The 16,106-nt window shown below is 31.8% G+C and overlaps 1 protein-coding gene and 1 long non-coding RNA gene across 4 annotated transcripts in view; one reads left to right on the top strand and one right to left on the bottom strand.

The window, feature by feature from the left end:
* Positions 1-16,106, top strand: part of LOC139498980 (uncharacterized) — a 101,336-nt gene that overhangs the window by 29,568 nt on the left and 55,662 nt on the right. For 2 of the 3 annotated variants that reach the window (XM_071287625.1, XM_071287624.1), the window contains 3 exons: positions 2,892-2,980; positions 5,048-5,144; positions 5,772-5,879. In XM_071287625.1, coding sequence (XP_071143726.1) covers positions 5,064-5,144; positions 5,772-5,879 — 189 coding nt within the window. In that variant the 5' untranslated portion in view covers positions 2,892-2,980; positions 5,048-5,063. Of the gene's footprint in view, positions 1-2,891; positions 2,981-4,377; positions 4,474-5,047; positions 5,145-5,771; positions 5,880-16,106 lie in introns of those variants that run through there. The other variant, XM_071287627.1, reaches the window with a different exon arrangement.
* Positions 13,641-14,704, bottom strand: LOC139498959 (uncharacterized). Its single transcript, XR_011658056.1, has 2 exons — positions 14,439-14,704; positions 13,641-14,086 (listed from the first exon to the last, which is right to left on the bottom strand). It is a non-coding gene; the product is annotated as an uncharacterized lncRNA (long non-coding RNA).

The raw sequence follows: 16,106 nt of genomic DNA, 5'->3' as shown, positions 1-16,106 counted from the left end.
CTTGAGATAAAAACTAGTAGAATTCTAAGTGAACTACCAAACTACTTATTCCAAAAAAAAATAAAAAAATACAAAACTAGGACAAAGCAAGGTGAACTCAAAAACATTTCTACTCATTACACGGGTGACACAAACAGCATTTGAATCAGTATTCAGTAACTGAACAAAACAAACAAAAATGCAGTTTAAGAAATTTAGTGAATATATTTTAAGTATGAATGTACATGATGTAGGAGGGGATGGACAGCTTTTGAGGGAGGTGGGAAGGGGGGGAAAGATTTTTAAAGTGGGAGATAGTGTATTATTTATGTAGTACCTTCAGAATCCTTGTTTATTTGTAACTCTAAGTAGGTCTGTAAAATAAAATACAGAAGTTATCTTCCCTTGCCATTGTTAAGTTCATGTGAGTTGAATGCGACCAATCTATTTTATGGTATAAAGAGCTGACTGATGCAACACACTTTTTGTCTTGTTAGGTAACATTCTCATTGCTTTATTATATCCCACATCTACATTTATTCAGTCTACATACATTTATATATGTATCTCTTTAAGTAAGTTAATAGAGAGATTTCTACTAGCTGATATGAAAAAGGATGAGAAAGTACCTAGGGGCAAAGTGAATGAAACACAACTACATGTCTTTAAAAGGCAATTAAAGGACTTAGTGAATGAAAAACACAACTACATGTCTTTAAAAGGACAAAAATAGGGGCAACTAAAGGACTAAGTGTATTACATGTCTTTAAAAGGACAAAGGTCAAAGTCCAGAAAATACTACAAGAAAGAAAAATCAAGGATATGCCAAATCTAGTCCATGATTCTATAAAAAAATAATTTTTTGAAGGTTGACAATTTTTGTCGAGTCTGTGACTTAAGTCGCAGAAAGCTCGACATAGGGAAAGTGATCCGACGTCAGTCACATGTCCAATGTCCTTGACCTCATTTCCATGGTTCAGTGACTACTTGAAAAAAATATTTTTTGTAATGTTAAATTCTCTCTTATTATAAGTAATAGGATTACTATATTTGGTATGTGTGTACCTTGCAAGGTCTTCATGCCTGTTAGACAGTTTTTACTTGACCTTGACCTCATTTCATGAATCAGTGAACAAGGTTAAGTTTTGGTGGTCAGGTCCATATCTCAGATACTATAAGCAATAGATCTAGTATATTCATTGTATGGAAGGACTATAAAGTGTATATGTCCAAATGGCAGGTGTCATCTGACCTTGAACTCATTTTGATGGTACAGTGGTTACAGTAAGGTTTTTGTGTTTTGGTCTGTTTTTATGCCCCACCTACGATAGTAGAGGGGCATTACGTTTTCTGGTCTGTGCCTCCGTTCGTCCGTCTGGTTAAAGTTTTTGGTCGAGGTAGTTTTTGATGAAGCTGAAGTCCAATCAACTTGAAACTTAATACACATGTTCCCCATGATAAGATCTTTCTAATTTTAATGCCAAATTATAGTTTTGATCCCAATTTCATGGTCCACTGAACATAGAAAATGATAGTGCAAAGTTCAGGTTAAAGTTTTTGGTCAAGGTAGTTTTTGATGAAGTTAAGGCTGAGGAAAAAAAGATCGATGTTTCCGGTAACCCGACCGACCCTGTTTTTTAGCCCCGACCCTAACTTTTTTATTGGATCTTCAAAAAAAAAAAAAAAAAAAATTGTATCAACCGACCCCGTTTTTGACACAGGCTTCTGATAGATGACATAATATTTTTTCTCTCTTGCTTCTACTTGCATAGAAAGCCAGTAAAACATTTTATTAATGTCAAAAGGTATTCCAAATAGGTTAAAATCCAAGAAATTTGCACAGCAGGTGCTTCAAAAACATTGCAAATGGCACACTTCCGGTTTTTGAAACTAATTACGGATCCGGACTTGGAAAAACCATGATAATTTTCCGGATTTCATTTACGATGTCAAAAAAAAAAAAAAAAAAAAAAAAAAAAAAGAATTCCGACCTACCGACCCTATTTTTCAAAATGATGTTACCGGAAACACATATCTTTTTTTTTTAGGCCTAAAGTTACATCAACTTGAAACTTAGTACACATGTTCCCTATGATCATGATGATATGATCTTTCTAATTTTAATTCCAAATTAAAGTTTTGACGGTCCACTGAACATAGAAAATCATAGTGGGAGTGGGGCATTCGTGTACTATGGACACATTCTTGTTCTTATTCTGTATGCAATATGTCTACCATATTTGGTGTATGGAATGATTGTAAGGTGTACATGTCTAGCTAGCAACGTGTCATCTGACCGTGAACTCATTTTCATGGTTCACTGGTCAATGTTCAGTTTTTGAGTTTTGGTCTTTTTATTTAATGCTTTATGCAATATGTCAACTATATTTGTTGTATGGAAATATTTTATGGTGTATATGTCAATCGCACAGGTTTTATTTGACCTTGACCTCATTTTCACGGTTCATTGCTTAGTGTTAAGTTTTTATGTTTTGGTCTGATTTTCTTAAACTATAACCAATAGGTCAACTATATCTGTTGTTTGGAAGAATTGTTAGCTGTACATGCCTTGACCTCATTTTCATGGTTCATTGGTCAATGATTAGTTTTCTTGGTTAATGTTAAGTTTATGTGACAGTTGTGATATATCTTTTTATTTAGGACTATCATCATCATATCAATGATTAGTAAAGAAGGCGAGACATTTCAGCGTGTGCACTCTTGGTGTTTTTCTTGATAATATAAAATGCATAAATCCCAACAATTATATGCTATTCCTCTCTGTCTGTTATTTGAAGGAAGGATACTACTGATTTATGTAGTCATTGCTAAACAGAAGAATACATAATTATTACCTAATTTAACAGTAAGGACATTCATTTCAATGTATTTTTATTACGGTTTACTTACAGAAACTTACTACAGCTGCTGGGAATAGAGATATAGAAGCCTTAAAATTATGTCTACAGAATGGTGCAGACATTGATTATCAAGATTAAATGTAATTTTTATGTTTTACTTACAGAAACTTACTACAGCTGCTGGAAATAGAGATATAGAAGCCTTAAAATTATGTCTACAGAATGGTGCAGACATCGATTATCGAGATGTAAGTAAAATATTCACATTCAAAACTACCTTATTTTAATAATTCATAGAAAAATCATTTGAAGATACAGCCTTTTATGGTACATGAACAAAAAAAGACACAAAACTACATGTTACTTAAAATTAAAGCACAGTGAAACAGTGAAAACTACAAGTAACTTCAAAATGTTGAATATTGTACATAAACACACGACAACAATTTACTTTAGAACTATAATAACAAAAGTATGAAAAATAAAAAAACAAGTTGCTTCAGAACATAACAGATTGTACATAAGCAGTATAAAACAAACAAAGTTCTACAAATTACTTCAGAACAGAACAAATTGTACACCAGCAGTATAAAACACACAACTACAAGTTACTTCAGAACATAACAAATTGTACATAAGCAGTAAAAAAACAAACAACTACAAGTTACTTCAGAACAGAACAAATTGTACATAAGAAATATTCATATACAATTTGTCATATCTAATAAGACTTTATTAACAAAATATAACACATGAGTAAAAAAATCAGAAAAAGAAGAGCCGCTATAAAAAAGAATTATTTAAAAAGTGGGACACCAAACATAAATAATATTTCATGGTAGAATTTGACATCAAAATAACAAATAATAATTATAGCAATACAAACAAAACAACTTAATTACAATGTTTACAGAAGCTCCCATTTCGCCTTAGTTAATTCTTATGTACCTGAAAATTTGTACTAAGGCAAACTGGGATTAATTTTATATCATTATTTTGACAGCTAAGGCGAAATGAGAATAAGCCGTTAATTAGACAGTTTTAATGAACAAATATTTGTAATAATTATATCAAGTGGGGTCTCATTTTACTCGTATTATTGTTCTGAATTAGAAAATATTCCTCCTTTTCATGTTTCTTAAAAAAAATATTTTTATTGAAATGAATGATGATACTGAATCTACACTGATTCCTGTTGTTAATCAGACAGTTTTAACGAACAAATATTTGTAAGAATCATATAAAGTGGGGTCTCATTTTACTTGTTTTGTTCTACTGAATCCATTGATATAATTATTTTACACATTTCTTGAAAAAAATTTTTTTTTAAGATATCAGGTTTAATGGAAGTTTTGACATTTCACAACAAAACATGTTTATTTATTGTTTATATACAATATAAATACAAGTGTGACTGGTCATTTTATTCAGTTTTGACCACTGATTCATGTGATATATATTTTGTTTATATTTATTACACAACATTGTCCAGTTTATCAGACAAGTTTTGAGGTCAGTTGTATTATTCCAGGATGGTGGACAGACAGCATTAATGTCTGCTGCCTTGGGAGGACACCTGGAGATCTGTAGACTCCTCATTGATAGAGGATGTAAGATCGACATCACAGATGATGTATGTTATCTACTTAGTCTGATCATATTACTATTAATCTACACTAAATCATGTTGTTAATTATACAGGTTTAATGAACAAATATTTGTAATAATTATATCAAGTGGGGTCTCATTTTACTCGTATTATTGTTCTGAATTAGAAAATATTCCTTTTTTTCATGTTTCTTAAAAAAAATATTTTTATTGAAATGAATGATGATACTGAATCTACACGAATTCCTGTTGGTAATCAGACAGTTTTAACAAACAAATATTTGAAATAATCATATAAAGTGGGGTCTCATTTTACTGGTTTTGTTCTACTGAATCCATTGATATAATTATTTTACACATTTCTTGAAAAAAATATTTTTTTAAGATATCAGGTTTAATGGAAGTTTTAACATTTCACAACAAAACATGTTTATTTATTGTTTATATACAATATTAATACAAATGTGACCGGTCATTTTATTCAGTTTTGACCACTGATTCATCATGTTCATGTGATATATATTTAGTTTATATTTATTACACAACATTGTCCAGTTTATCAGACAAGTTTTGATGTCAGTTGTATTATTCCAGGGTAGTGGATGGACAGCATTAATGTTGGCTGCCTTTGGAGGACACCTGGAGATCTGTCGACTCCTCATTGATAGAGGATGTAAGATCGACATCTTAAGAAGGGTATGTTATCTACTTAGTCTGATCACATTACTATTAATCTACACTAAATCATGTTGTTAATTAGACAGGTTTAATGAACAAATATTTGTAAGAATTATATCAAGTGGGGTCTCATTTTACTCGTATTATTGTTCTGAATTAGAAAATATTACTCCTTTTCATGTTTCTTAAAAAAATATTTTATTAAAATGAATGATGATACTGAATCTACACTAATTCCTGTTGTTAATCAGACAGTTTTAACGAACAAATATTTGTAAGAATCATATAAAGTGGGGTCTCATTTTGTTTGTTTTGTTCTACTGAATCCATTGATATAATTATTTTACACATTTCTTGAAAAAAAATATTTTTTTAAGATATCAGGTTTAATGGAAGTTTTGACATTTCACAACAAAACATGTTTATTTGTTGTTTTATATACAATATAAATACAAGTGTGACTGGTCATTTTATTCAGTTTTGACCACTGATTCATGGGATATATATTTTGTTTATATTTATTACACAACATTGTCCAGTTTATCAGATAAGTTTTAATGTCAGTTGTAGGATATGTTGTATATTATTGATATTGATAACAAAGTATTGTACATAATATTTACGTGTTATTTGGTTATATTATAGAGAGATGGAAGAACAGCTTTACATTATGCTGCTAAGGAGGGATATCTACAGATCACAAGATGTCTGGTAGAACAAGGAGGTGCCAGTCCCTTGATTAAATCACATAAGGTAATATTTTATAGTATATGACCAGTGTTCAACTATTTAAAAGTAATGAATCACTAAAATAATGTATAAGATATGGTTGGATTCTATTTAAAGGCTATAGTAAAAAGTCATATGATTATTTGAATTGAACTTAAGAAGTTTGCCGTAATTAAAGTCTGTGTAAACAAACAAACTGTCAAACAAAACTTACACCTGTCTGTTGTCATGACAATTATAACAAAGTTATGTGATAATATCAAAACAGTCTAAGCAATGCATTGACATTCGTTCACCATGTGTTTATATATTTAAACAGATACGAGGTGGGCAATGACAGATAATCTTTAAGATGGGTGAAACAAACTTAAACACTACTAGACAATATTTATATGGATTCAATAAGGGGGAAAAATGCTTAATCATTTCATATTGTTGGCAGTAGGAAATTATTTAATGCAATAATTTGAAAGAGATGATCCTATGGAAATTTCTACAAATCTGTCTAGAGATAATATATTGAAAACAACACGTTATTAATTTCTTGCGTCCGAAGCGCTTTTCTGGATTTACCTTCATCAGGAACGCTCAAAGCCAAACATTTGAAATCCGAAGATGTATAAGTACCGAAACCGTTGAAGAGCTGATAAATGTCATCTTGTCATAATTTATTTATTTCCTTATTTGAACAATCACTAAAAACTATGAAATGCTGTAAAAAAAATATATATACAGATCTAGGTGTACATGGCAGTGGTCTCGTTAGCCCAAAATAGAAGGGCGCCGCGCCCTGGGTGCCCTCAGTCGCGCCCTTCTGCCCTGACGCCGTTTTCCAAAAAAAACCTTGTGCCGTTTTGGTAAAATTGCCTTTGTTTCATCGATTTCTTATCAGAAGTTGAATTACAAATATGACACCTGGTGATTGCCCCCAGTTAATGAGGTTTATTATGTTATTACAATCAATTATTGTGGATAAGACTTCAATTAAAGGTGTTAATTACTAGGTAATTTAATTAAGACAATGTACCTTTTTGTCATAAATATGATGAATGTGTCGGCATTTTCTTTCAATCTTCAAGTCACAATGAAAGTGTATGCGAATGAAGACTTTCATGAATTTAGAATTGAATTGAATTGAAGTAATCAAAATAAAACTATGCCTTCTGACACAGAAACATCGTACATCTCAACTTGTGAGCGACAAGCAGACGTAAACATGGAAATTGATTTTGGAGTTATTTCCCCTGAAAATGCTTATTACAAAATTGTGCCCCTAAAATATTATCTAGTACTAAAAATAGGAAAAAATAACCAATTGAATACAAAATTATATAAGAATGTTACCTTAAGGATATTAACTGTCTTTGAACATACAAAAAAAAATATATTGCAATTTATTTTTGATAATCATACTTTTGGCAATCCATGTTTTATTTATTCTCAATAAAGAAATATGAACTATAAATTTGTTTGAATGATGTCCAACCTGTCATGTTACTAAAATGGAAGTGTGCAGTAATACTCTCATCACAAATCAACTTGATGAAGCTATACTAAATAATATATTCTTATACACGAACAATAAAAACAGGTTTTGAGGGCCAAGCTCTAGATGACATTTTGAAATACAACTTCTCTGTCATGTACATGTATGGTAAACTATGAGATGTTTAGTTTATGTTCTTTCTTTTGGAAGCAGAGGGGGTGGGGAGAATAGTAAGTTTATTTTGCCTCTTTTGGTTAATAGTATGAATGTGTATTGCCATGTATTATGAACATGATATAGTATGAATGACTTTTCTTATGCAAATTTTATAGAATAAATAATCCAAACAACAAGTTTATAAATGCATCTTTATTAACAATATATACAGTAAAAAAATATGTGAACTCGTGATACACGCAGGGACGTAGGAAAAAAAAAATGAGCAGTGCCTTCTATCATAAAAAAGTGCCCTGCCCTCCCCTGGCACCCTGCCCCTTTTGAATTCTAGCTAGAGCACTGCATGGGGTATACAGATATAGGAGGATGTGGATGGGGTATACAGATATAGGAGGGTGTGGATAGGGTATACAGATATAGGAGGGTGTGGATGGGGTATACATATATAGGAGGGTGTGGATGGGGTTTACAGATATAGGAGGGTGTACATAGGGTATACAGATATAGGAAGGTGTGGATGAGGTATACAGATATAGAAGGGTGTACATGGGATATACAGCTATAGGAGGGTGTGGATGGGGTATACAGATATAGGAGGGTGTGGATGGGGTATATAGATATCAGAGGATGTGGTGGGGTAAACAGATATCGGAGGGTGTGGATGAGGTATACTGATATAGGAGGGTGTGGATGGGGTATACAGGTATCGGAGGGTGTTCCCTAAATTCCATTCTCAATTTTACTAAAAAATGTTTATTTATTGTGATTTTAAATAATTCCTCATAAATGTGTATGTTTCAGTTAAAAATGTTTAAGAATGCAAGTTCTTATTATTGCGATATTTACCTAGTCACATTATTCGCATTCAATTATTTCTGAATTTACAGTACTGTACATGTATAAAGTTTGAGTGGTTTACAATAGGCAATATGTGTAATGGAACTTTACGGAAGAAAAATAAATAAGCGAAGACAATGATAGAAGTCTCATCTGTGTCTTATTTTGATAATGGAAATGGCAATACTTTATGATTACATGTATCTGTATATTTAACAGGACTGAAAGTATGTTTTTTATCCAAATACAGTCTAATCATCTAATGGAACATACTTGTACAAGTTCAACTTTTACTGGGATTCATGTTTAGTATCAAATTGTTGCTTTTATATATGTTTATTTTCTTTAAATATTTCTTTATGAGTCCTTGTGCATGTTTCGTGTGTTTTACACCAATCAAGTTTGATTGAGCTATTGATATATTTTTTTCTTTTTTTTTTCTGCATTGTCTACAGAGTTTGAACTTGTCAATTGCTGGTATTCATTGATATCTACATGTCATGCATGTATACTTAAAAGCTAGTCACTCATGTTTTGACCGACACTCTTTACCTTATACATGTAGTAGATTCTTTTAAATATATTGCAAGAATATAAAAATCCTAAATTTACCTGTTGAATGTAGACATGAAACTTTCCGTAACATTAGAATTAAAAGTACAAGGTACCACCTTCTATTGAACAACCTGCATCTCAAACTTTGAACCTGTATTCACCACTGCATGTTTCATTTATCATTATTTACATAATTTTCTAAGGATTTGTCAGGGTTGAATTTTTTTTCTGGTTTCTTTTTTATTGAATTTTGTACTGCAACACCCTCAATTGTTAAAGGCAGTACAATTTTCAAGACAAGCATTTCAGCTAAATGACTATGTTGTATGAAATTTGCTCATAGTTGTAGGCCTAGCCTTACACTGACCTTTAGTTTTTGACTTTTACGTCATTTAGTCATGTTAGTTGCTTGCCCATGTTGGGGAGAGTTGTCTCATTAGCAATGAAACCACATTTCTTAATTTTGTATGTACCCATACATGTACATGATATCTTATGTCCTTTCTTATTCTGATACATGTATATGTTAATGTCACAGAAAAACTCTCAAAAACATGATTACTATTGTCTGATTGGCAATCATACCACATCTTCTTTTTATGCCCCACCTACGATAGTAGAGGGGCATTATGTTTTCTGGTCTGTGCGTCCGTTCGTCTGTCCGTTCGTTCGTCCGTTCGTCTGTCTGTCCCGCTTCAGGTTAAAGTTTTTGGTCAAGGTAGTTTTTGATGAAGTTGAAGTCCAATCAACTTGAAACGTAGCTATATATATACATGTGCCCTATGATAGGATCTTTCTAATTTAAATGCACAATTAGAGTTTTGACCCCAATTTTACGGTTCACTGAACATAGAAAATGATAGTGCAAATTTCAGGTTAAAGTTTTTGGTCAAGGAAGTTTTTGATAAAATACAAGTCCAATCAACTTGAAACTTAGTATACATGTTCCCTTTGATAATCATGATAATATCATTCTAATTTTAATGCCAAATTAGAGAATTTATTCCAATTTCACGGTCCACTAAACATAGAAAATGATAGTGCGAGTGGGGCATCCGTGTACTGTGGACACATTCTTGTTTATATTTACTATGTCACATTTTATGTGCCAGTCTCTCAACATGCTCAAGCTAAAGCTTATGTTGTTCTTTTTTGGTTGCTGTCTGTCATTATTTGTTTATTTGTGTATTAAAGGTAGCATAATTCATGTACAAATGTAATTGTATGTATAAATGCAAATGATAAAGAGTTTTACTCATTGTTGAAAGCGGTATAGTAACTTATAAAAATTGTGATAAACATGATGAAAGACCCAAGAACTTTCATAAAAATCTGAAATCAATCTGGCCTTATTACTCACGAAATTGTAATGAAAGTACAGTGCATAAAAAGAAATATTTAATCAAATTAATGTTTTGATACACACGCTTGACAAACAATGGATGAAGTTACTGTTCAAATGTTGATACTGCTGTTCTTATGAACATAATGTAAATTTACAGATATCTGTAACATTTAGCCCTTTTATGTTGGTCTTTTGTTCGTAATCAACTGCACTTGTAATTTTTCCACTATACAGGTACAACCTTGTACAACTTACATGTATATGTGCATAAATTCTTTTTAATCAAATTGTACTTGTTTAGATTAATCTCTGTCTGACATGTCTGTGTTCATGTTGAAAATTAGAACTGTTCATCTTTGATTATCCTTTACAGCTGTGGAACAATCTCTACGAGGCTGCTACAAGATGTTGAATTACTTTATAGATTACATGAGGTTTTTGCTTTACATGTTTCCATTTGTAGGTTCCAGGGATGGGGTAATCGTAATCTGTAATCGTAATCGATTGTAATTGATTACATTTTTTCCAGTAATCGACAGTAATCTGTAATCGAAGACATTTTCGATTACATGTAATCGTAATTTAATCGATTACAGCAAAAATTATAATGTAATCATCGATTACTTTTCGATTACATTTCGATTACTTTAGTAAAATAGTTTGATGAAATATAACCTATTTTAAATGAAAATATGTATGTATTCTATATTTATTACTTTGTAGTACAGATGAAATAGAATGTATTGATATGACTTAAAGAGTTTTATATCAACTGCCTAGTTTTTGTCGAGCCTGCGACTTTAGTTGCAGAAAACTCGACATAGGGATAGTGATCCGGCGGCGGCGGCGGTGTTAGCTCACTTCTTAAAAGCTTTATATTTTAGAAGGTGGAAGACCTGGATGCTTCATACTTTGTATATGGATGCCTCATGTTACGAAGTTTCCGTCAGTCACATGTCCAATGTCCTTGACCTCATTTTCATGGTTCAGTGACTACTTGAAAAAAAAGTTAAGATTTTTTGTAATGTTTAATTCTCTCTTATTATAAGTAATAGGATATTTATATTTGGTATGTGCGTACCTTGCAAGGTCCTCATGCCCGTCAGACAGTTTTCACTTGATCTCGACCTCATTTCATGGATCAGTGAACAAGGTTAAGTTTTGGTGGTCAAGTCCATAACTCAGATACTATAAGCAATAGGTCTTGTAAATTTGGTGTATGGAAGGACTGTAAGGTGTACTTGTCCTACTGGCAGGTGTCATCTGACCTTGACCTCATTTTCATGGTTCAGTGGTTATAGTTAAGTTTTTGTGTTTTGGTCTGATTTTCTTATACTGTATGCAATAGGTCTACTATATTTGGTGTATGGAATGATTGTAAGGTGTCCATGTCTAGCTGGCAGGTGTCATCTGACCTTGACCTCATTTTCATGGTTCAATAGTCAAAGTTAAGTTTTTGAGTTTTGGTCTTTTTTTCTAATTCTATATGCAATAGGTCAACTTTATTTGGTGTATGGAAATATTTTATGATCTAATTGTCAGTTGGGCACGTTTTATTTGACCATGACCTCCTTTTCAGGGTTCATTGCTTAGTGTTAAGTTTTTGTGTTTTAGTCTGTTTTTCTTAATCTATAAGCAATAGCCGTGAATAGGTCAACTATATTTGTTGTATGGAAGAATTGTTAGCTGTACATGTCTGCCTGGCATTGTCCATCTGACCTTGACCTTATTTTTATATGGTTCATTGGTCAATGTTTAGTTTTCTTGGTTAATGTTAAGTTTATGTGACAGTTGTAATAAAGCTTTATATTTAGGACTAGCTACATAATATCAATGATTAGTAAAGAAGGCGAGACATTTCAGTGTGTGCACTCTTGTTATTTATTGTCTCAAGCTGCATTATGTTCAACCACATCCCCTACCAAAATTTTGAAGCAAAAGCATGCATGTGCTTGTCAATAATTCATAACCTTTTATATTAATATGAAAAATAAATTTGAAATAAGAAAATAGATTTAAAATAAGTAATGTTAGGTTCTGTACTACACTAAAGTAGAAAGGTAGTAAGCTTATTTCTTTAAAATTCCATAAAGCATATAATAGATTAACAGTTGAATTCTTATAATGTTATGATATACATATATATCAAAATTGAAAGTACACAATGAACGAATGGCTTTGCATTGAATTCTTTTTTAGAAATAGGTACATTTATCTCTCTTTGACACTATAAATATATTTTGTTTATACATGTAATTTGATTAAACAATAAAAAAAAAAGTCTTAACAAACTTCTTGTCTTTACTAATTATCAAATGATCAATCTCTTCTAATCAATAAGATACAGACTTTGTTTTTAGTTCAATAACTGCAAAAATCAATGTCTAATTAATTAAGAGGGATATTAACATTATTTTGCCCCAGGTTATAAATTGTACTCCATTAACAGTTTTATAACCTATAATTAGGGTGTTTATCCAAACAAAAGGATTAAATGATGCATCTAATTATTAATTTTGATCTTTAAAATTAGGTGAACAAATACATTATTCTATCTTATTTTTTTTTCAGAGAAAACTTCCAACCTTGTAATTAACTATGCAAAAATGTACCTGTCTTTAATAAGTTAAAACAATAAAGCTAACTAAGTCAGTATAAAAGAAAAAAAATTGAGAAAAAACTTTGATATAAATAAGTACTTAATGTCAGCTCTCATTCATGTTGAAAGTAAAATTTTAAGTTTTTTGTTAATTTCTGATCCTCAGTAACAGATTCCTTCTAGAAAACAACTACCAACTTATAATTTGGAAACAATGCTTCAAATACTGGTTTTGTAATATTTCCACTATACAAATGTTGAAGGATGTAATTGCCAGTTATTGAAAAGTAATGTAATTACTTTTGATAAAGTAATCGAGGGCAATCGATTACATACAAAAATCTGAGTAATCAATTATTAATCGATTGCACATAAATCACTCATGTAATCGATTATTAATCGATTACATTTGTCAGTAATCGTGCCCATCCCTGGTAGGTTCCGTTAACGTTAATTTTACAATTTAACAGTCAATTAGCCATATCTTTCACTTTCTGCATTCCATTAATGGAGGGTTTTCTGTCTGTCCAGAAAAAACAGGCAAGAAAAGATGGGTGTCAATAACCTTTAAGCTGAGTCTTACTAGTATTTTTAATCATTTTTATCATGCTGTTTGACATCACCATCATACATGTCAACCTCTTACAATGGGAAATCATGTCATGACATGACATGATATGTCAAAAAGCGTGTGAAAACGCGTGACGTAGATGCGGACTTGTTAATATGAATGTGGTAATGTTCATAATTTCATACAAATTTGTGAATATAAAAAAACAATATATATTCTACTGTGAACTTTTATTGTATTAAACAGTGGTCTGTTATGTTGCTTTTAAAGCATCACCACTAGGCACATATTCAAAACAACTGCCAGTTTCAAGTTTAGTTACAATTATTTGATAGCAGCACACAATACAAATGTAACATAGTCAAGTTCTGATCAGAATTCAGTGTCAATTTCTTTTTAATTGAAAAGGCTCTCCCACAGTAGGAATTGATATTTGACTGAATTAGCTTCATCAAGATTTGAAAAAATGTCATAATGTTGGGTTTTTTTTGGCAATGTAAAATGTCATCTCTGCCATTGCTCCCATTAATGCTATTGCCTGGTTAAAACTGGGTAGTTCATCAGAAGAAAGCTGGTACTATGAGAGCTGATCCAACAGTTCTGTGATATTTTTATCCCCATGGCCTGTAGAAATCTGTTGCCGTGTTGGCTAGATTTGAAACTGAAATTGAAAAAGAAAAATGTTTTATAAATTTGATTTCCATAAGTTAAACATGTTAAATGCTTATTCAAACAGCTACATTGTATTTCTCCTCTCACATGTATTTTTTTCTATCATTGCAACATAGAATGCACAAATTATGCGTTACTTGTCACTCGATCATTTAAACTCGAACTCCAAAATATAATTTATAAATCTTGAATCTTGCCGTACACATCGTTTTGGCTAAACAATCGGCACTTTAGACGACGGTACAGGCCCTGAAAGTGACCTCTTCCTGTGCACATTTCCCCTATTAAGTGAATTTAAAAGAAAGTCTCGAAATCGTTAAAACTAATCACAAACTACTTACCTTTTACTGTTTGTCCATACAAAAAAATAAACAATACGGTAGCCAAACAATTACTTCGAATTTTTCGGTATTTATCGCCGAATAAGGAAAAAAACCTGAGAATAGTGATATCACTAATGACCAAAAAATGAAAAGAACGAAAAAGCGTGTAATTGCGTGTAAAGTGGTGAAAAGCGTGTACACGCCATGTGACAAAATCCTCGCGTGTAAACCATTGAAAAAGCGTGTGTTACACGCGAATATCATGTCACTTGACATGTATGATCACCATGATCACACTGTGGAATGTCTGGTTGGAAAGTTAACTTTATTCCATTTCAAAAAGTTATGTTGCCCTGAACACATTGTTGTCCATGTTTTCTGGATGACAATAAAATATGTGTTGAAAAAGAGGAATTTTGACACAAACCTTGTGGATTACCAACTGTTCATAGATCCTGCAGTCAGGTATTGTAAGGCTTATCTTTTGCACTTGTGTTCTCATCATTCATGTCATTGTCATCTTGAACCTGTAATAAAAAAAGTAACAATTGACAATTGTGTACACAAAACAAAAAACATCCAGTAAGCAGTATAACAGTATTACTGATACAAATATTTTTCATATACACGATATATATATAAACATGAAGGACTTATATTGTAATCCAAGTTTTTATGCAAAAGTTCTGTGAAAAAAGATGTGTTAAAAACTTAACAATATCCACCTAACATTTTTGTAAAAGATTCACGAACTATCAATATATATTTAGCAAGTTTTTGCAAAATAAAAAAAAACTCCGCCACATTATGTATGTATGTAAATATATGTTCCTGCCTCGTTTGAATTGTTTTACATTGTAAATTCCGTGTTTTTTATAGCTTACTATGCGGTATGGTCTTTGCTCATTGTTGAAGGCCCGTATCATGACCTATAGTTGTTAATTTGTGTGTCATGTTGTTCTCTTGTGGAGAGTTGTCTTATTTGCAATCATACCACATCTTCTTTTTTATATAGTTAATTTAATTTAATTCAAACCAAAACAAATTTAAATTATATGCTTGTTTCCAGCCTTCAATTTGAAACAAAAGGTTCAGGTAGGTAATTCGCCTTTTCCCGAATCTATATATAAAACCTGGGGTAAATGGTAATCTTATTGTTCGTAGACCAAAATGAAAATAAAGCCACATCATTGGATGGAATTCAAATATTTAGTATGTGTTAAGCCAATCACAACTTTTTGGTGAACGCTTTTAAGAATATTACCAAGAATACATAAGATTCCGAAACGACAAATCTATTTTATGTCTTATTTTTTTTAAATGATTATACAGGTACATTGCAGAACATTGAATCTTCTAACTTCAAAGCCCATACCAAATTAGCATTAAACACCATATAGTAACCCAGTGTTCACGTTCCGCAGGGTCTTTCAGTGTCATGTGATGCTATATCAGTGGTGGATCCACAAATTTTCCCAAGTTGGGGCCCACTGCACTGACTAGTTACCTAAGAAGGGCCCTGCTCCAGTCATGCTTCAGTGATCACCTATATAAACAAATAAATTTCCTCCAGAAAAGGTGGACCCAGAAGGTAGGCTGAATAATTATAATATTAATTTTCCTTTTTAGGCCACACCAATTTAATGTCTTGTTCTACGGATTTTTGGACTCCAAAAGTTGGGGCGA

This window comes from Mytilus edulis, chromosome 12, assembly GCF_963676685.1.
Source record: "Mytilus edulis chromosome 12, xbMytEdul2.2, whole genome shotgun sequence".
Lineage (NCBI taxonomy): Eukaryota > Metazoa > Mollusca > Bivalvia > Mytilida > Mytilidae > Mytilus > Mytilus edulis.
Note: the sequence above shows the minus strand (reverse complement) of the source record. Positions and strands in the feature narration are given on the sequence as shown.